The sequence below is a fragment of the Lipomyces japonicus genome (genome assembly GCF_038497905.1).
Source record: "Lipomyces japonicus strain CBS 7319 unplaced genomic scaffold V1514scaffold_23, whole genome shotgun sequence".
Taxonomy (NCBI): Eukaryota; Fungi; Ascomycota; class Lipomycetes; order Lipomycetales; family Lipomycetaceae; genus Lipomyces; species Lipomyces japonicus.
In genome coordinates, this window is record NW_027117835.1 from 144,865 (window position 1) to 165,227 (window position 20,363).

At 46.7% G+C, this 20,363-nt stretch overlaps 9 protein-coding genes across 9 annotated transcripts; 3 read left to right on the top strand and 6 right to left on the bottom strand.

Annotated features, from left to right (window-relative positions):
* Positions 1–39: 39 nt before the first annotated feature.
* Positions 40–1,501, bottom strand: V1514DRAFT_368126 (chaperonin 10-like protein). The gene is made up of 5 exons (XM_066929895.1): positions 1,234–1,501; positions 1,054–1,169; positions 814–984; positions 516–739; positions 40–440 (listed from the first exon to the last, which is right to left on the bottom strand). The coding sequence occupies exons 1-5, from the start codon at positions 1,416–1,418 to the stop codon at positions 84–86; spliced, it is 1,053 nt and encodes a 350-aa protein (XP_066782964.1). The 5' UTR covers positions 1,419–1,501; the 3' UTR covers positions 40–83.
* Positions 1,502–1,610: 109 nt separating this feature from the next.
* V1514DRAFT_332167 (E1-E2 ATPase-domain-containing protein) lies at positions 1,611–5,721 on the bottom strand. Its single transcript, XM_066927805.1, has 3 exons — positions 4,531–5,721; positions 3,921–4,461; positions 1,611–3,858 (listed from the first exon to the last, which is right to left on the bottom strand). Exons 1-3 carry the CDS (start codon positions 5,580–5,582, stop codon positions 1,777–1,779), a joined length of 3,675 nt encoding a protein of 1,224 aa, XP_066782965.1. The 5' UTR covers positions 5,583–5,721; the 3' UTR covers positions 1,611–1,776.
* On the bottom strand, positions 5,722–7,162 carry V1514DRAFT_332170 (uncharacterized protein). The gene is made up of 3 exons (XM_066927806.1): positions 6,841–7,162; positions 6,076–6,750; positions 5,722–6,012 (listed from the first exon to the last, which is right to left on the bottom strand). The coding sequence occupies exons 1-3, from the start codon at positions 6,925–6,927 to the stop codon at positions 5,800–5,802; spliced, it is 975 nt and encodes a 324-aa protein (XP_066782966.1). The 5' UTR covers positions 6,928–7,162; the 3' UTR covers positions 5,722–5,799.
* A 145-nt stretch (positions 7,163–7,307) lies between these two features.
* On the top strand, positions 7,308–8,536 carry V1514DRAFT_332174 (chaperone for protein-folding within the ER, fungal-domain-containing protein). Its single transcript, XM_066927807.1, has 4 exons — positions 7,308–7,512; positions 7,583–7,697; positions 7,760–7,938; positions 8,021–8,536. The coding sequence occupies exons 1-4, from the start codon at positions 7,375–7,377 to the stop codon at positions 8,381–8,383; spliced, it is 795 nt and encodes a 264-aa protein (XP_066782967.1). The 5' UTR covers positions 7,308–7,374; the 3' UTR covers positions 8,384–8,536.
* A 128-nt stretch (positions 8,537–8,664) lies between these two features.
* V1514DRAFT_332176 (uncharacterized protein) lies at positions 8,665–10,817 on the top strand. Its single transcript, XM_066927808.1, has one exon. The coding sequence runs from the start codon at positions 8,713–8,715 to the stop codon at positions 10,639–10,641; it is 1,929 nt and encodes a 642-aa protein (XP_066782968.1). The 5' UTR covers positions 8,665–8,712; the 3' UTR covers positions 10,642–10,817.
* On the bottom strand, positions 10,461–11,510 carry V1514DRAFT_332178 (uncharacterized protein). Its single transcript, XM_066927809.1, has 2 exons — positions 11,414–11,510; positions 10,461–11,345 (listed from the first exon to the last, which is right to left on the bottom strand). The coding sequence occupies exons 1-2, from the start codon at positions 11,414–11,416 to the stop codon at positions 10,752–10,754; spliced, it is 597 nt and encodes a 198-aa protein (XP_066782969.1). The 5' UTR covers positions 11,417–11,510; the 3' UTR covers positions 10,461–10,751.
* A 284-nt stretch (positions 11,511–11,794) lies between these two features.
* Positions 11,795–14,757, top strand: V1514DRAFT_332180 (sulfate transporter family-domain-containing protein). Its single transcript, XM_066927810.1, has one exon. It carries the CDS (start codon positions 12,101–12,103, stop codon positions 14,519–14,521), a length of 2,421 nt encoding a protein of 806 aa, XP_066782970.1. The 5' UTR covers positions 11,795–12,100; the 3' UTR covers positions 14,522–14,757.
* On the bottom strand, positions 14,686–16,779 carry V1514DRAFT_332182 (LETM1-like protein-domain-containing protein). Its single transcript, XM_066927811.1, has one exon. It carries the CDS (start codon positions 16,513–16,515, stop codon positions 14,866–14,868), a length of 1,650 nt encoding a protein of 549 aa, XP_066782971.1. The 5' UTR covers positions 16,516–16,779; the 3' UTR covers positions 14,686–14,865.
* A 1,287-nt stretch (positions 16,780–18,066) lies between these two features.
* On the bottom strand, positions 18,067–20,354 carry V1514DRAFT_89733 (Oxoglutarate and iron-dependent oxygenase degradation C-term-domain-containing protein). The gene has a single exon (XM_066930175.1). The coding sequence runs from the start codon at positions 20,246–20,248 to the stop codon at positions 18,326–18,328; it is 1,923 nt and encodes a 640-aa protein (XP_066782972.1). The 5' UTR covers positions 20,249–20,354; the 3' UTR covers positions 18,067–18,325.
* Positions 20,355–20,363: the final 9 nt, after the last annotated feature.

The following is a 20,363-nucleotide window of genomic DNA, read 5'->3' on the forward strand; positions in this document are numbered from 1 at the left end:
CGTGGTTGGCAGTTGCCACTGGTCTCTTAGCAACACTAATTTGTTTACTACGTTGTATTCATGTATAACTACCTATTATCCATCTAAGCAAACTTGATCACCGTCTTTCCGGTCAGGCCCTTTGCGTCATAAACCTGCGAAAACGCGTTTTTAACTTGTTCAAAGTCATCAATGGGCACGATTTTGCCCACGACTGGTTTGAACTTGCCCTCTTCGATCCACTGCGTGATTCGTCTGAGCTCGCCCTTCCTGGATTCCAAAATAATGGATCCGTAGTTTACTCCCCATCGTGAGGCACGGTAATTGTACACGTTGAAGACTCCGTTGATGATTTTTTGGAGAAGCCAGTTCAACTTAAGTCCCATTGCACTAGCAATGGCATCGCCGCTTGGCGGTAGCGCGATCGTGGCAATGTAGCCTCCTTCTTTTACTGCATGCAGCTATACATATTTGCAAAAATTAGAAACCAAAACAGCCATACGCATATACACACACAAAAATATATATAATCTTACCAATGGAAATGCTTCCGCAACAGTATCAAACACAAAGTCGATTGACCTGTCCGGCAAAACCTTGGGAGGATATTGCTTTTTGTAATCAATAATCTCGTCAACCAGTCCCTCGCCCAAGACCTTGGGGAGTTGATCAACCTTAACCGTTGACACGGTCGAGATCACTTTCGAAGCTCCAAACACATTTTTGGCCAGTTGAATTGCAGCCGATCCGGTGCCGCTTACTGTTTTATTATCTAGTCAGCAAAAAAATCTAACCACCAAAACTAAAAAACAAAACAAAAAAATTTAAACATACAACCACCGTTTACATACACGGTCTTGCCTTTGATCGATTCAGGAGCCCTTTCCAACGCTTGCAATGCAGTCAAAGTCACCAGAGGAACCGCTGCGGCTTCTTCGAATGAGATGTTGCTTGGCTTGAGAGAAGTTGTTTCCTCATTAGTCACAACGTACTCTTGGAATGTACCTGCACCCAAAAATAAAAATTAAACCCCTTCTTTCACTTATAGTGAGAGGCGTAAAAAGTAGAACATACCCAAGTAAGCTTGAGGAACTCGAGAATAAACTGCATCTCCGATTTTGAAATCTTTCACGTCATCTCCAATTGCTTCCACAACTCCGGACACGTCGTATCCCAAAGCAGCAGGGAACCTTTACCAATTTCTGTTAACTCGACAAAACCAAATAATATATTAAAAAAAAAAAAAAAACATACTCTGGAGATCCAATAATTCGCAAAAAGCCTGCTGCCAATTTCACATCTACTGGATTGATACTGGCAGCGTGAACCTTGATTAAGATCTCGTTCTGGTTAGTAATCGCTGGCTTGGGAACGTCAATCAGGACGAATCCGGATGGCTTGGTGTACTTGGGAAATCTAATTGATTTGATTGTGGCCATTTTCTATTTTTATGAGTGCGTTACGTATAAATGAATGTGGAAATGATGGAAATGATTGCTTATTTATTTATCTAGTGTATATGAACAAATCCATGTAACTTATTCCATGTCATCATTTATGATGACATGACTGGGATAACATTGCGCCAGCGCCTAAGCATGCACAACCGTGGTGCCATTTACAACCATATCGTCTCACAATCACAACCCTTCCAGTTCAATTTAAGATCCAACTTCTAATTTACAAATTTATTATTGAATTAAAACAACTACCACCACATAATCTTCACTTAAATGAAAAAATAAAATAAAATAAAATAAAAAAACCGCACACTTTTCTAATTATTTCCCCCCTTCATTAAAACTTATACTTCTTAGGCTTGTACAACTTCAATGCCAATGAGCTGCAAACCACAGACACCGAGCTCATTGCCATTGCCAAACTGGCCCATGCTGGTGAAAGACGAGCATGATGGGCCGGATAAATCACTCCGGCCGCGATCGGAACACCGACAGCGTTATAAATGCCGGCCCAAAAGAAATTAAACTTGACCCTGCGGAACACCAGTCTTGAAATGTCAAACAAGGTCAAGATTTGTGTCAAGTCTGAAGACATGAGCACAAACTTGGCAGACGAAAGCGCAATGTCAGACCCAGACCCGATCGCGATGCCAACGTCGGCAGCGGTCAGCGGCGGCGCGTCGTTGATGCCATCGCCAACCATGGCCACGATCGACCGTTCTTTTTTATTGCGGCCAGACAAAAATCCTGTCTTGGCATGAACCGACGCTGTCTTTTGTAACCAAGTAATCTTCTCCGCTTTTTCTTGTGGCAGCACGCCGGCAATCACATTATCTTCAGCAATGCCGACCTGTGCTGCAACTGCCTTGGCAGTAATCTCGTTATCTCCAGAAATCATCCAGGTGGCAATGTTTCGAGCATGAAGTTGTTCGACCACGTATCTGGCTTCCGGCCGGATCGTATCCGCGGCCGCAAAAAGTGCAACCACGGCAAAATGATTCTCTTCATCCCTGGACCTGCGCACGGCAAGCAAAATCACTGATTTGCCATCCCTTTTCCATGAATTCATGCTTTCCGATTCATGCTTGGTCAATTGCGCGCCGTTATCGTTCATCCATTTCTCGTTACCAATAACCGCCTCAACAATTCCGTTGCCGGATTCGTCAGCCGAATTTTTGACCTTACCCTTCAGACCCCTGCCGGCGACTTCAGAAATATCAGCCAGATTAACCGGGCCAAGTTGCACTTTGTAACTCGAAGAGGCCAATTCGTTGGTCAACGTGACTGCTCGTTCCAACGATGAGTCGGACTTGCCGCCGTCGTCAGAATCGGTATCAAAAGCATTATCCAGTTCCAATTCTTCTGCGGTTCGAGAATTCTCCTGTTCAGCGTAATTCAAAATCGCCCGGGCAAGCGGGTGAGTAGAATTAAGTTCCAAATCCCTGGCAAGTTGAATTGCAACCGACTTGAGCTCCGGTAATAAAAACAACGTGTTTGTAATCTGAGGCGCACCACCTTCCGTTAACGTGCCTGTCTTGTCAAACACGACCACGTCAACTTGCGAACCTTCTTGGAATGCTTCACCACCTCCGCGGGGTAAAATGCCATTCTTGGCTGCAATGCCGGTACCCACAAATAAGGCGGTCGGTGCGGCCAAGCCGATGCCGCAGGGGCATGCCACAACAAACACGGAGATTGCAAATTGCAAAGCCCAAACTGGCCAGCCACCAATATCAATATCGAGATACCCTTCAGGCAACGAACCACTTAACCCTAACGACAGCCAAAGCACAAAAGTCACAATCGCAATCACCGTAACCGTGGGAACAAAATATCCGGTTAAAATATCAGCAACCCGTTCGATTGGCGCACGCTTCATCTGACCTTGTCGTACGACTGACGTGATTTGATCGAGCATGGATTCGCCCTCAGAAGTCTCCACCTGCACGGTTAACGCAGCTCCGCCAGAGTGAGACGTGCCAGAAAATACTCGATCTCCAGGGCGTTTCTCAACAGGGAGGGATTCTCCGGTAAGCGCTGCTTCATCAAATTCTGCAATTCCATTCAAGACCACTCCATCGGCAGGCGGCGACATGCCGGATAATACCTTAACCGTGTCACCTACCTCCAAAAAATCGATACCGATTTCTTCGGTATTGCCAGTCTTGGTGTCCACCAATAACGCAGTCCGCGGCCGGAGATTGGTCAGCAACGATATGGCGGACGCGGTTTTGCTTTTCGAATAGGCCTCGAGTAATCGTCCGATAAGTAAAAACATGGTTAGAAACATGACCGAGTCAAAGTAAGTAGTTGAATATCCCATGGCGCCCATGCCAAGGTGATCCACGGGCGGGGATACTGCTTCCAAAATAAGGAGCGCGATACTGGCAAAGTATGAAATCGTGGTGCCCAAACTCATCTACACGAGAGTGTTAATTCCATTTTTTTTTTGGTTAAAAAAAAAAGGTTGCAGAAACATACCAGTAAGTTCATTGAACCAAATCTGAAAAATCTTCGATAATAAGAAACGCCTGGTTTCCATAAGCTTTTGATTTCCTTATACGCCTTTACATGAAAAATGTCGGCTCCAAAGAAGTACACGACAGTGGACAAGAAAAACATAGCCCAGATGCCCCTACCAACGCGGCCGACCCACATGGGTTCCATCACGTACTGATAATACTTGTTGGTCTTGGGTAACAACATCATCATGACAATGCCAAGAATAAACGTCGGAATGGCAACAATAATCGACAATATTAATCTCGTCATCAAGCGACGACGTTCTTGAAGCGCAATCTTGCGGGCCCGTTCCTCTAACGTTGGCGGATGAACAACCGTAAATTTAAACTGAGGCGAAATTTGAGACAGGTCTTGAATGATGCCACGTAACGTAACAGAAGGCACGGATGGAATATATGAAAGCCGAACCACGTTATTGTCTTGACTGACCAGACCTGAATGAACTTCAACCGACTTTCCATATTCTTCCAAGGCTTCATTCACAAGCTTAGGACATTGACTTTATAACCGTTAACAACAACCAAAAAAGAAAAAAAAAAAAAAAATTAAAGTTAATGAATCTACTTACTCGCAAAACATGCCATCGATTCTGATCGTGACCGTTCTTGACTGGCGCTTAATAATGCCAGACCTGTCCTCCTCAACTTGAATCTCGCCACACTCGTAGCCAACGTCTTCAATGGTTTCACGAATAACGTCAACCTTGCTGGCATCGTTAACCACAAAAGAACCAGAATTGGTTAAAAGCGTGATGTTTGTTTCTAACACGAAATCATCGTGCTGCTTGAACGCTTCGGTTAAAGCACTCACGCATGCTGCGCAGGTCATGCCGCCAATATCAGCCGTGACTTTCCAAGTCTTGCTTGCGTCATCGGTTCCGACCGGGATAACCTCGACCAAGTCACATTCATACCCAATGTCATCGATGGTCTGCCTGACCGTGTCGCTAACGTCTGACCTCAACAGGACCGCGGTGGCCGAATTGCCAAGCAAGTCCACGCTAACGTCAACCACGCCAGGCAGTTCTTTGACAGCGGCCGTGATCGCATTCGTGCATGCAGCACAGGTCATGCCGCCGACCGAATACAAGGCACGGTACTCGGTGGCCTGGTCGGTCGGGTCCGAGTCAACACTGGTAAGCGAGAAATGCGTCCTAATGGACGACGCGTTACTTTTGCGACGCTTGGCCAATGATAACGATGGCGACCCATGATCGGAATTGCATGCCTCGCAAAAACGGCGATGGTTTCGTAGGCGGATATAGTTCAGCGGCACGTTCAGCGGCCAGGGCTTGGACGAAAACGCGGCATGGGATAAGGAATGCGACGGCGTGGCTGCGTCTTGCTCATTGTCCACCGGCTCGAAACCGCCATGCTTCAGCGCAACTGTAATGGCATGCCTGGTAAGCTCATCCGAATGCACAACTTTCACGGTCCTGTTTTCGATTGAGGTGTCGATGCTCGACGGCGGCGGCGATAAGGACTGCAGGGTCGACTGAATGGCTTTGACGCAGGACGAGCAGTGAATGTTACGGACATGAATCACGTCAGAAACCAGGTCCAAGCCATCGTCCATTTTGAACCGAGATGTTATTCCCCGGTAAAAACGACCTGGCGCCATGAGTGTCTTATATGTAATTACTATTATCTCTTCTATGCAGTCAACAAGGTTGAGACTAAAAAAACCGAGTCCCCGGCGAGGGCAAAAAAGGAGCGTGCGGCGCCGGCAACAGGGCGGGCTTTGTGCGCTCGCTTATGTAAGTAAGTTGGCATGCGCCACGTGATATCTTCGTTACGTAATTTACGTTATCATAACTAGTCAGCTAATGCATTACAAATTAAAGATAGTCCTTGACAGAGTCAGAAAGCACATTCCAGAGTCTTTCCCCAGTGTGCCTGGAATGCAAACCTTCCAGGATGTCAGATCGCGGCCGGCCGATTCGTCCCCAGGGGATAACGTATGCTCCGTTCGAATGCTCATTTATCTGATCAGAAAAGCCGGCAAAAAGTTCCGTGTATGCACCATATTTAGGGTCGTAGGAGAATAAATTCTTTTTCATGTTAGTCATGTACAAGTAACAATGGAATAATGAGCTTGGAAATAGGATACGTGCACCCAATTGTTTTACCCATTTGGGCCGATTCTCTTGCATGCCGGTTTTTAAATGGCCGGGATGAACCGACACGCTCAACACGGCTTGACGCCTCGCGGTCTCGTGAGCTAGTAGAATTGCTGCAGCCTTGCTGTGACCGTACAATGCCAATTGACTGCTGCTGCTGCTGCTGCTGCTGCCGCCATCAGAGTTCTCGCTTCTTGTCTCAACGTTAGACCAATCCACGCCATCCGGTGCGGGTGAGAAAAGATGCGCATCAGATGCTAACCAAATCACGCGAGCGCCAGGGTTGCACTCGATAAGTTTGCCGCTTATCAACCGGTGAAGCAAGAAATGGCCGATCGCGTTGGCACCCCAGTGAATTTCATGGCCTTGCCTGGTTGCCGATAACGTGGCATGGCCCATGATGCCGGCATTATACCACACCACGTCAAACACGGGCGCACGGCCTAAAATTTCAAGCCCGGCAGTGCGCACGCTGGCCAAATCCATCAGGTCGAGCTCGACAAATTCGAGCTTGCCGATGGATTCCGCGGCGCTAGCCAGGACTGCTGCTTTTGCTCGGTCAAAATTTTCAACACTACGAGAGGTAATATACACAGTCGCATTTTTGGCGTATAGTACCTTGGCCACTTCAAGGCCAATGCCAGACGTGCCGCCGGTGACAAGAAAGCACTAAACATTTGCACGACAGCCAAGGGGCCCAATAATCATTAACACACTGGCATTACTATGGCTCAAGTGCTAGCCCATGCGTGAATATACCTTACTGGTCAAATCTGGCACATCGTGATCCGTAAATTTTGCAGTAGGAGGAAAAACCTCAGAGAGTGATTGCCACAGAATGCTCATATCGGCCCACCCTGATGCAACCAGGCACAGCTTTGTTTACAATATAGTTAACTGCTATCGTCACATCCAATCACGTGATTGACGTCACGTGATTGATGTGACTAGGGATTCTGGCCAGCCAATCAGTCAGCATTTTGTTGAATGCTGATTATAAGCATGACCTTGGAATGCCAGCCGAATAAATAGGTACATGCCTATGGCTATACGGAAAGCGAGCATGGGCGCCTGACGAGCTTGATCATTGTTCTGCGTTTCTATTTTTGTTTCAATTTATATACTCAGGCGCTGGGCATATGTCTCATGGCCAAAGCGCATTTATGCGGTTTCAACATGAATTAATTTAACGCACAAGCCATCATCAATAATAAATAGATCCAAGTTGAGTCAGGCCCTTTTTTTTCCTTTTCCCTTTTTGATTATTTCTGTTAAATTATATATAAGTTCGTCATGATTGTTCCGCGCATAGGTGCGCTGGCGCTGGCCATGATAATTGCCTGCGTTATTCTGCCTGCAGTTCGTGCTTCTAATGTGACGGCCTTGACGGGGACGTGGACGACCAAGTCTGCCAAAGTGTTCACTGGCCCTGTGAGTTTTTCACATGCTGTTTTTTGTTTGCGATTTTTTTTAATGGCATTAACCATTTGATTTTTTTTAGGGATTTTATGACCCGGTTGATGAACTTTTAATTGAACCGGGTTTGCCTGGTATTAGCATCAGTTTTACCGACGACGGTTTCTGGGAAACGGCAATATACTCCGTTAGTTCAAATCGTATGTGATTTTGGCTTGATTTTATTTTACTTTTTTGGACGGATGTGTAATTAATTTGATAGCTACCACGCCCAAGTGCCCTACCGCCGTATTGCAATTTCAGCACGGCACATACACGGTCGCTTCCAACGGCTCGCTGTTGCTTACCCCGTTTAGTGTTGACGGTCGTCAGTTACTATCTGATCCTTGCTCGAGTACTGAATCAGTGTATTCCAGATATGACCAGTTTCTTGTCTACTCCGTAAGCTCTGCCATATAACACTCCATATTTCTTTTTCTTTTTTTTTTTTTTACAAGATTACTAACCCGCGACCAAATTATAGCAATGGGACGTTGATATTGACGACTATCACGGCAGGTACAGGCTGAAATTGTACGCATTCGACGGCACGCCGGTGAACCCTATGTTTCTTGCCTACCGGCCGCCGTTAATGCTGCCGACCGTGACCCTGAACCCGACCGAGACAGCAAAGTCAGCGACCGAGTCCTCAGCAACTTCCACGAGTGAATCAGTCAAGAAGCGAATAAGACGGTCGTTTGAAAATAAGTCTAAAACCACGGCGATCAGGAACCCGGTTATTGATGCAAACCTATGGTGGTGGATTGGCATGAGCATGATGGTTGGCGGCGGCAGTGCTTTCCTGTTTTTGGAACGTAAACGATTTAAAGTTAAAGCCGCCAGCTGAAAAACAAAAAAAAAAAATTTAATAAAAATAAAAGTGATAATGATAATTGTCTTGGAGGAGTAGAATTTGTATTTAATGAATATTTTTTTATGTTTTATTGTATTTTGTTCTTGTTTCCTATAATATATACATTGAGGCGTTTTTTTTAAAAAATAAAATCAATTAAATTGTCATTTAAGTATGCTTATTATGACTTGTATATTGAAATTGTATGGTGTGAATGCGCATCCATCTTTCACGGTTCGCGGTGTCAATATTACATTAAACAAATTTGAAATGTAAACACAAACCACAAACAACGAGGGATTCAAAACAAGCATGACCATGAAATGGCTACCAGTCCAAACAACAACCCATTATTTCTCGAATGGCTTCTTGAATTACAACAAGTTTCTGAATCCATGAATTTGAACTCAAAACATACTTACAAGCGTGCTTACGATACGTTGAAGGCATGCCCGGTCATGTTCGCACACCCGCAAGAGATGTTGGCGCTCAAGGGGTTCGGCAAAAACACGTGTGACCGGTTGGAGAAAAAATTAAAAGAATACTGCGCTTTGAAAAATTTGGCCATGCCTCAAATTGGCCAGGCACAGGTGTTAAGGGGCCAGCAGGGCGGACATCAGGTTCCTGATGATTCCGACAATACCACGTTGTCTGCAAAGGCAAAAAATGCCGCCATCACTGCCAACGCAAGTTCAACAAGGACCAATACGACTACAAATACCATTAACACTACTACGACCACATCCGCCTCCACCACCGATGCTGCTGCTGCTTCTACCACCAAGAAAAATTCAAAAGCTGGCCCAAAAAAGCCATACGTGCCAGCATACAGGTCAGGCGCATACGCGATTCTAAAAGTTTTGCACGAACACAACAATCATTTACGCCGCGCCGACATTTGCCTGAGCAAGACCGAAATCATCACCCTGGCCCGGTCGCATTGCGATTCGTCGTTTGACATGCCGGGTAGTTCCAACCGGGACATGACCGTCGGCGGCACACGCGAGACGCATTATACTGCATGGAGCGGTATTAAGAAATTGTTGACTCACGAACTTGTCATTGAGCAAGGCGCACGTGGCCGCAAGACATACCAGATTTCACGTTTGGGGGTCGAAGTTGCCAACGCAATGCTACGGGTGGAAGCGGACAAGTCCGGAACAGGGCAACTCACGCCGCATCGTACTACAGGCATGCAACAACAACAACATCAATCATCACCATCATTAACAAATAATATCGACCCAGTGCGCAGGACGATTTTGAACTACGAGTCACCTCAACGGCATTCCGCTCAGACGTCCAAGTTTGGATTTCATGTATGGCAGCCGGGTTCGTTTACGGTTGAAATAATTGTCGACGTACGTGAAGTGGCATCCCAGAATGACAGGGATTATTTTGTCACTCAATTAAACGCTATTCCAGGCGTGACCGCGTCGCAAATGGCGTTGGGCATTGGCGACATGGTATGGGTTGCCCGTCATGTGCGCACGGGACAATTGATCGTGTTGGAACATGTGGCCGAACGGAAAAGAATCGATGATTTAACTCAATCGATTCGCGATGGGAGATTTCATGAACAGAAATATCGCTTGTCTCGATCCGGATTGCCGAACGTGATTTACATTGTTGAAGAATACCCTGGCGTGGATTTGGGTAACTATTATGAGGCCGTGCAAACCGCAATCACGGCCACCCAGGTGATTGAAGGGTTTTTTCTGAAGCGTACGACCGGGCTGGAAGAAACCGTGCGGTATCTGGGTCGCGTGACGTTGCACATCAAGCGAGAATTCGAATCACGATCGTTGAACGTGATCCCAGACCAGGAGGTTCCGGACAGCAAAACGTATTTTGAACTAATGACGCGCCTGAGATCACTTCCGGCTGCGCATGAAACTGTCATCACCAGCAGTCACCACGTCACGATGGCCAAATTTCAATCGGTCACGTCCAAGAGCGGCAACCTGACCGTGCGGGACGTTTTTTTGCGCATGTTGACGACCGTGCGCGGGGTATCATGGGAGAAAGCGATCGAGATCCAAAAGGAATTTGCCACGCCGCGAATATTATGGTCGGCTTTGACGGAAGCTTACCGGCAAGGAGGCGAGCAGGCAGCCAAAGATCTTGTGCATGAACGATGTTCTGGACTCAGTTCAGGTTCGTCCACGTCAAGGACGATCGCACGCAAGCGCATCGGCAAGTCGTTGTCTGCGAGGATAGCAGAGATTTGGGGGACGAGTGGTGGTATGTAAAAGTATTTACACTGGTGGCATTGCATTAAGGGAAGGGGGAAAAAAAAAGTATAAGGAGTAAAGGTCATTGATTCATATAATAGATGTAACATTTGTATATTACATTTTATTTAGGCAGTACGTTCAATCAAATGAAGCCCACTGGCGGTCTTAATAATGGGACTGATTTCGCCCACGTTAAGAGCAAACGCGGCATCTTCAAATTCTTTTTGCATTTCACCTGGTCCAAAAAATCCTAAATCACCACCTTTACGAGCAGATGAGCAATCAGATTCAGATAGGGCCAATTGCGCCAATGTTGTCTGGCCAGACCGAATCTGTTGTTCAAACCGGGACAAGATCTGCCTGGCTTCATCCTCGGTCCTGGTAATATTACTTTCCTTCCATGAAGCCGGCCGCCGTGAGCCGGCATGCTTGATCAGCAAATGCGATGCCCTGACCTTGGATTTTTGTGCTTGCTGGTGGTGGTGGTGGTGGTGGTGGCCGGCCGCGATCGCTGCTTGCGGCAAAACAAACGAATGATGCGTGGCCATGAAAATTTTGAGTACTTCCGGATCTGATCCCTGAGGCGGCTCCCATGATGATTGTTGTGACGTGGGGTTGAAGTAGTACGGAATGTTATGGGAACGAGATATGCGCACCTCCCACGGTAGCGGTAGGCCCGAGGATGATGACAATGATGATGATGAATATGCAGCGGCAGACTACAACGACAACAACAAATCTAATTAAACACAATAAAAAAAAAATTATACAGCTTTATCAACCTTACCATGAAAACAAATGCAACTCAAAAAATATAAATATATAAGTATAATATGTAAACCGGGTCTATTTTTACAAATCCACAACGGAAAGGCCGCCTTGCTCCCCGCGTGGAACAAATGGAACAAAGCAATAGCAATGCGATTATCAAAGCAAGATGAAAGCCAATCTGAGTCAGCATAGTTACCCGGCTGCGGAGATCTTGCACTTTTATTTCTTTTACCCGGACGATGACCGATGCATTACGTAACGTGCCCACCAGTTCGTTTTGTACGACGTCGATAACGGTTTGTGCGACACGGATAAGAACGAGTTGGAAATTGAAGCAGTTGAAAAGTTCCACAGACATCAACCCGGGCCGTTTCCCCTTGGCCATTTCAACACGAGTGCTGCATTCTTGTTGGGCCGTGGCTGGGTTTTTTGTTTATTTATGTATATTACATTGGCGGACAATGATGTAGCGCCGTATCAGTCTGATAAAGCCAGTCGCCGGCCCAGACTGGTATATAAAGTTACAACTGTAAAAAATGCCCGCCGGCCTCCGCCCCAGGAAAGCACCAGGCTCCACGTATTTTTTTTTTTTTTTTTTGCCCAGCACACGTATACATCTTCATTTAACTCAACCCAACTCGAGTTTTTCTTATAAAAAAAAGAAGAGAGAGAAAAAAAGCAGCGCACGGCTTTGGTTTCAATAATGCCGGACGAAGACGCTCGTGGTCGTCCTCCAGATTATTACTACGACGACGACTCTGCCGCGGTCATGTCGGTCCGATCGACCGCGTCGTTCCTGGATGGCTTCCGTGCTCGCCTGTCGTCGTTTGTCACCGCCGGTCGCCGTCACGACATTGACGGCGATGATGATCATATTTCTCATCATAACCATAATCATCAGTACACCCGACTAGACCAGTCACCCGTGTCAGACTCATCTACAATCTTGGGCGCACCGCGTCACAGGCGACGGCGGCCATCTTACGGCGCCTGTATGTCCTCTGCCACCACAACCACGACATCATCAGACTCCAATGCTGCAGGTGCCGCAATCCACAATAACAGCAACAATACAGATTCGTCCTTCATTATGGACGAAAAGCTCAATTCACCATCCAAGTCCGACCGATTCATGGCAAAATCTCGATACTATGCAAAATACTACTTCCCCATCCTTACCTGGCTTCCGGAATACCCAATCAAGGCCGCATTAGCTGGGGACATTATTGCCGGCCTGACCACGGCATCATTCAACATTCCGCTGTCACTGTCGTATGCGCGTACGCTGTGCCACGTCCCAGAACGGTACGGCCTGTTTGGGTTTGCGTTCCCGCAACTTGTGTACAGCTTAATGGGCACGGTGCCCATCATGGTAGTTGGGCCGGAGCCAGCCATGGCCGTCATGGTCGGCCAGGCGGTCGTACCTTTCATGTACGCTGACGGTGCGTCTGAATACGAAGCCGAGCAACGCGCAATCATCTACGTGGCTCTGATATCACTCGTGTCAGCAGTTCTATACCTCGTCATGGGGTTCTTGCGGCTTGGATTTCTTGACTCGGTTTTGTCAACGTCGTTACTGCGCGGATTTATTGCCTCCGTCGGCGTCGTGCTCACCATGGACACCTTAATCCAAGGGCTCGGATTATCTGCCATGGCGGCCGCAACCGGCGCGTCTACCGGATCGGCTGCTGTCAAGCTTGGATTTATTTTGTCTCACTTGCCACGAGCTCATGCATTATCTACCGGAGTTTTCTTGGTTGCATTTGGCCTCATCATGCTCATGCGGTTCGTGCGCGCTCGCTACGGCAAAAAATTCAAATTCTTGCTTTATTTTCCCGATATTTTGCTCATCGTGATTTTCTCGATCGTGATCACGTACAAGCAACAATGGAACATGAAAGGCATGGAAATCGTGGGCCAGATTGACCGTCCCAAGATTGAAATGATGTCGCCGTTAACAAAATCGACGTTTATCATGTTTCGTGAAATCTTGCCCTCTGCGCTTATCATTGGACTGCTTGGGTTTTATTCATCCGCCGTGATTGCCAAAAACATTTTTCCCGATCCTCCGACTGATCCAACGTTGGCGCCACCCAAAAGTCCTGCTATCTCATCCAACAGGGAACTGGTAGCCCTGGGTGCGGCGAACTTGCTGGCCGCGTTCATGTATGCCGTGCCCGTGATTGGTGGCTACGGGCGGACAAAATCGCACAAGCTTTTTGGTGCCCGCACGCAACTGGCATCGATCGTGTTTGCGTTTAGCACAATCATTGTCACGTTTGGCATGTTATCCCTGATTTATTATCTGCCCCGGCCGGTGCTGGCCGCCGTGCTCGGCCTCATCTGTGCTGCACTGTTGGAAGACGCGCCTAGTGATTTCATGTGGTATTGCAAAATGAGAGCATGGGGTGACCTTGCCATGTTTTTGGTCGTTATTGGTTTCACACTCGGCACATCGTTGCAAACCGGAGTCACGATCGGCCTGGCCATTTCCGTAATTCAAATCTTGAAGCACACGTCCAAGGCCAAGATTCAAGTTTTGGCACGCGTGCCCGGCACGGCGTCCACGTTTCGCAAGGCTGATGATCCGTCACATGACACGCCGGCATCGGAATTAGAAAAACTGGAACACCTGCCCGGTGTGTTACTGATTCATGTGCCGGAAGCGCTCACGTTTGCCAACACGTCCGATTTGGAAAATCGGATCAGAAGATTGCAACGGTACGGCACCATGAAAACGCATCCGTCATTACCAGCAGTACGGGATGACCAAAACATCGTGTTCGACATGGCTGGCATGACTGATTGCGACACGACCGCGGTGCGAATATTGCTGTCCATCGTGGCCACGTATTCGGAAAAGGGCAAGCATGTGTTGTTTGCCCGCGTGCCGACCAAGCCTGAGATTGCAAAATTGTTTAAATTGGCAGGATTAGATTCTGCAATGTCATATAACGGTCACGCGCCAGCTTATTTTGCAACCATCGAAGCCGCGTTGCAAGCATTGGACGAATGCGTGTATGATTCTCCCGGCACATGGGCAGAACAATCTTTTGATAATGATGACGACAGTGTTGAGACTGAAGTTAGCAGTGTGAATGATGTAACGAAACGATCGGATTAGAAATTTTTTTAGTTGTTTCTTTTTTTTATTTTTATTTTTTTTTTAATTTTCTTTTTTGGAGTGGTGGTTGGTTTTCTTTTTTTCCATAATTTCATATATACATCTTTGTAAAGGGGTTTTTTTTTGTTGTTGCATTTAAACCAAGGCTGCTTTGGCATCACTTTCTAGCATTTGAAGGTTATTATTTTTTGTTGTCATATAATATTTAATATATATACAAATTGGGGTAAAAAAAAAAATTTTTTTTAATCCATGAAGCTGAAATAATAACATAAACACAAGTTATTTTTTTTTGGTTGTTGGGATTCACTTGCCTGATGTGATGCACTTCCTTGTTGCCAAGTCTATTTGTTTTCGTCCTTTGATTCACTATTTTCTATAGCCTCTTGATTATCTGATCCTGTTGAATCGGATGATTGCTTTATCGTCCTTGTGGTTTCATCATCATCAACCGAGACATTATCCTTGACCACCTTGCCAGATTTTTCAACTTGAAGGTTTTCATCCTTGATCAATTCTTCTTGCTCCTTCACGACTTCCAACCGTTGCTTGTTTGTGGCCGTGCCCTCAGCATGATGAACTTCCAACTCGGCCTCATGAAATAATTCATCCGGAATCGAACTTAACACGGCCAGCAACGCGGCATCATGAGAATCTTCCGAATTTTGCCCGTACGTGTACGCGGCCGATAACACGAGCAACGTGGAAGGCACGTTTTGCCGCAACCGCAACTCGAGCCAGGTATGCAAATCATCACGCAACCTGCCAGGCGACACGCCGTGAGTCGTGATGCCGCGTGACTGACAGGCGGCTTGCAATTCGGGCACGGATAATGATTCCACGCCTTCATAATCAATCGCGCGATCGTCCCGCTTGGTTTGCCGCATGCGATGCCGGATCTGGTACCGCAACACGAGGTCGGTGCCGAACGTGGGCAGGTTCATGTACTTTGCCATGGCTACCAATTGCGGGCGGGACAAGTTATCAAGCACAATGTCATCCTTAAATAATCTGCAAACGCTTAATAGCTCATCCCGGCTCGGTGACTCGCCGGAACTGCGAACCTTGCGGAAAAAATTGGCAAACAATTCCCGTTGCGCGTTATTCGAAGTCTGAGGTAACCTCAACCCGCTTTCCTTAACCGTGTTTCTTAAAAATTCTGACACTTCTTTCCTGGTCTTGCGCAAGTTCTTTACCCTTTTCTCCTTTTCGGATGCACCTTCATATGTAGAAGGTAACAAGTTTGGGAACAATTTTAACGCGATCGGTAACAGTAATTCGGCAAACGGTACAATCACAAACATGGAAAAAGGTACAAGTCGAACCAAGTCCTCTGTTGTTCGCTTGAGCTGCCTGCTCTCCCGTCGCGTGAGTTCATAACCAGCAGCCATCTTGACCGCCAACTTGGTCGAGATCTTGATCTCAACGCCAAGTAGCTTGGTGCCGTCCCAAAAATGTAAAACTCCGGCCTTAATCTTTTGCCATATGGTTGTGGAATCGTGCTCTTTTTTGATTACGTCACTTAAAGTCGTGGCCTTCGTGGCTGGTTCCAGGGCCTTGTCCTCGCCCACGATGGCTTCCGTCACGGCTTCCACGTTCTTTGCTGCTTGATCTGCACTATTCTCAGCCTGCTTCTTTGCATCATCAAGTTCTTTTGTTAAGCTGTCCTCTGACTGCAACAAGGGCGACTGCGACTGCGACGACGAGGAGGATGGTGATGATGACGAGGGTTTGGACGTGGACGTAGACGAAGGACGTTTGGATGCACGTGAAGGCGGCGGCGGAGGTGGCGATGCAGTCGAACCAACATGCGAAGTCTCTGTCGAATAACTGTGTCGAAAATGAGGCATGGCAATGACAAGCATGGCGGTCAAGGCCGGATCTCGCGGTGAAGGCGCCATGCGGATGCCCCGGGAAGCCACTGTTGGTTTACAAAACGTGAGCTCAAAAAAAATTCCCGTAAAAAAAAAAATAAAATAAAATAAAGGCAGCATTCGTCTTAACCGGTACCATAAATACGGAAGAGCAAAGTAGGAAGAAGAAGGGGGAAAAAACACAGATTTTAATCAAGTCATACCTGAATATCGCCGGGCAAGCGTTGCAACTGACGTCTTTGATTTTCTAGCCAACATGATCAATCACCTTGTCCCTTTTTACAATCCCTATTTTTATTAATTCTCTTTTTTTTTTTACCAAAGAAGACCAGCGGTAAAACAAAAAAAAACAAAAAAAAAGAATTAAACCAAAAGTGCAGAACGTGTTGGGCTGTTTTTTTTTTGAAAAGGACCTTTTTTCATATTTAAGCTTCGACCGAAAACGGTCAGCTCAAATGAACTATTTGGACTGTTCTGGGGATGCATGCACCAATGCTACTTTAGCTTATCGAATGGGTGTTTAAGCCCCCAGGATTGTCACTGTCAGCACTGCTACTATTTTGAATCTTCGAGTTTGCAAGGCATTTTTATACATTCAAACCGCTTCAGCATGAGCAATAACAGTCAGATCACAGTGGCCCAATTGATATCAGATTTGTCCGGTCTGTTTTTACTTGAAAACTCTCGCGCGGTGTTACAAATCCCCAAGACCGAGGGCCGTGCCAGCAGCGGCGGCGGCGACGACGACCAAGAAGAACAAGAAGAACAAGACGAGCAAGATGACGACACAGTGTTACTAAACAAGGCCAGAAAAGTGGTCGCAATTCAACGACTGCTAGCCAGCAGGCAAAAAAATATTGATCTTGATAATGATGCCGATAGTGACAAGTTTAAGCAAGCGATCGCTCGCGTAGAGGATGATGCCAGGCTCGTGTTGCAAAGGCTCAAGGCCGCCGGTCTTGAAGTTGGTGATCGGATATGATTTTACAATGTAATAATCCCGTCAATTAAAAAAACAATGAGAAATGGTTTTCTTCTTTTTAAGAAGGCAAAATGAACATTCATTGGTGACCCATCGTCTTCAAGGCACAAACACGTCCCATGCGGGGCATTCACATTCACATACAATTAAAAAAAAAAAAAAGTACAGTCATGGTTTATTTTGTCTTGCGATTTTGCCTTCTCTTGCCGGCCACGCTGTCTTTGTAGTCGTCGTGGTCGTGCCGGATTTCATGTTTCTGCCGTTCGGCTTCATATTCACTATTCACGATCTCTTCCGATTCGGTCGGCTCCGGTGGCGGATAATCATGACGAATTTGATCATGCAATAATTCACCGTACGCTCCCCTGTCCGCTTTTGTGTCTTCCTCTGACTCGGTCGGTTGCGGCGGTGGCGGATCTTGCACTGGCATGCACACATTCACATACTATATGATTAATTTAAAATTACTCTTTTTTTTTTTTTTTTTGTTTTTAATGTTCATGCTTATTTTTTTGTAAAGCATACGTTTGAAAATCGCGATACTTGCCCGCTGCATGCAGTATTTGCCTGCCGTGATGACTGCAACCTTGCCGTCGTCATCGTCGTCTTGGACATTGGTGAACCAGTAGCGGTCGTGCGAACAATGACCGCTTTGCCAACCTGTTTAAACACTGCAATTGCCTTCATGTTTTGTATTAATTATTTCTTGACTATTTGAAAACAAAAATAAAAAAAAAGAAGATTTAAAAAACGCTCCTTTTCGTTGAATTTATTGATTCCTCATTTCCACGGCAAAGATCTGCAAGGCTTAGTGTGTCGTCATGCTTACACAAGATCCAACTTGCGGTTAACCGTCTATAAATTGACAAGCCAAAAACAACTTTTATAGATACAAGTACTTAAAACATTATAGTTATGGTAATTACCGAATTCTTTTTTTTTACATACTTATTTATATTCGGCGGTAATATCCCATCGCGAGCCGGGCGCGTTCTGGCTCACGTACTTGACAAACTTCAGCACGCCTTTGTCCCGAAACACGATCGTGAGTAAGTTCCAACTGGCCTGGCTCGTATGTAACACTGATGAATCCTCATCCTCCACGCCAGAGCCTTGTTCGTCATCGTCATCATCATCATCCGATGACGACGCAGACGAATCGCCATGATCATTATCGTCCTGTTGCGCAGGCTTGGACGACAATTCCGCCCTCAGCGCTGCCAGTTCTTTCTTGCGTTTGGCATGCGATGACGATAAGTACACTGCTGGATCATGACCATCTTCACCTTCGCGATCCTTGCCGTTATGATCTTCCTCCGCATTGCCATCCATGAGTAATTCGTACCCGCCCAATTCACCGTCATCCCATCCGGACGTGGGCGTCAAGTTCAACGTAATTTCCAAATTGCCTTCAGCTTCCTCGTTTAACGACGCCGTGGCCAACGTGTAATCTTGACCGGGCCTGAACCGGCGGGCCAGCACGCGCTGGTGAGTTGGCGGCGCGTCCAATCCGGACACGGCAGCCAGCCATCGCCGGAACGGACCCGACGCTATAAAATTTCGCAACTCGGTCACTGGATCATGTTGCTCGTCGTCATGATCGTGTCCGTGGTTGAGGTATAAATATCGATGCTTATGTGGCGGTTGCGAAACTGACCATCCTGGCAACTTGTCGCTTACTTGAGCCACCGTAGCCGCGTCAACCTTGTCCTGAGTTTCAACGTAATCTTTTAATCTTTTGGCAAATTCAAGATTCAACAAGTCGCCAATCTCAAGCAATGAATCCTCCACAAACCGATCTCTCAACTTGCTCACCACATCAGCATCGAGCAAGCTTTCATGCAAAAAATTTTTCAACTCTGTGTCATCATCAACATCACCGTTGCCATTGACATCAGGTTCCTGCTCGACCGGGTTCAAAACCGACGCAGGCGCCTCGCCTAATCCGGCAGCTTCAGCAGCAGCCTGGCCAGCCAATTGAGCACGAGATGATTCCAGATTAAGTTTTTCCTGCAATCCTTTCACGTAGCCTTGCTCGCCTGGTTGTGGCAAATGAAACCATCCTGAGATTGCCAATCTTGGCTTGTTATCGACGTAGACCTCTTCCACGTCATGAAACGATACGGCAGGTTGCACGACAAAGAACGCCAACTGATTCCATGCTGGCGGAATGACCTTTTCAAAATCAGCATACGGCACATTTTTCTCCGCAATATCGTACAATCGTAAGCCGCCACCCCATTTGGGATCCCATCCGGTCCCGCCGGCATGAGCATCATCATCTTTACTATGACCGGACGCATCGGCATCGTCCGGATCGGGCAAGTATAAAATATATGACACGCGACGACTGCCAATGACGTCGTCATGAGTCAACAAATGCGAACCTTTAACGTAACAGTTAATGCTCATGTCTTGCTTTTGACCCGACAACGGGCCACAGTCAGCAATTTTTTCCACAAACGCTCGAAAATCAGGCGAATACAATCCGTCGCGTAATCGGGTAAGACCAGCTAACTTTGCACGATCGTTTGATGATTTGAGTCCAGACAGGTTGGCCAGGTCACCGGTTTGATGTAACTTGTAAATGTCAGTCTCCTTGGGAGTGAAATGTAACGAGGTCATGATTTCTCGGCGCACGCGTCGTAACAACTTGTCGTTAACCAAATTATTAATCACGCAATGCTTATAAGGACCAGATTCGGCATGTTGAATTCGATATTGTCCTGCTTTTGCAAACAAGCCTTTAGCGAAACATGAACGCGGGCCGGTGCCGTGACGGCTGCCGGCCAGGCTTCGTTTGGATGACGCCACGGAGGATGCCGGAGACACTGATCGAGTACGTTTGTGTAATCCAGGTACAGCAGTCATGCTTAAAAAAAAATACGTGCTATATGCAAAAATATACAAAGCAAGCAGTGGTAATAAACACTGGTGCTTTTGCTTTTATAAAATTCGTCTGATTGTCATACGATGCGATGCGTAT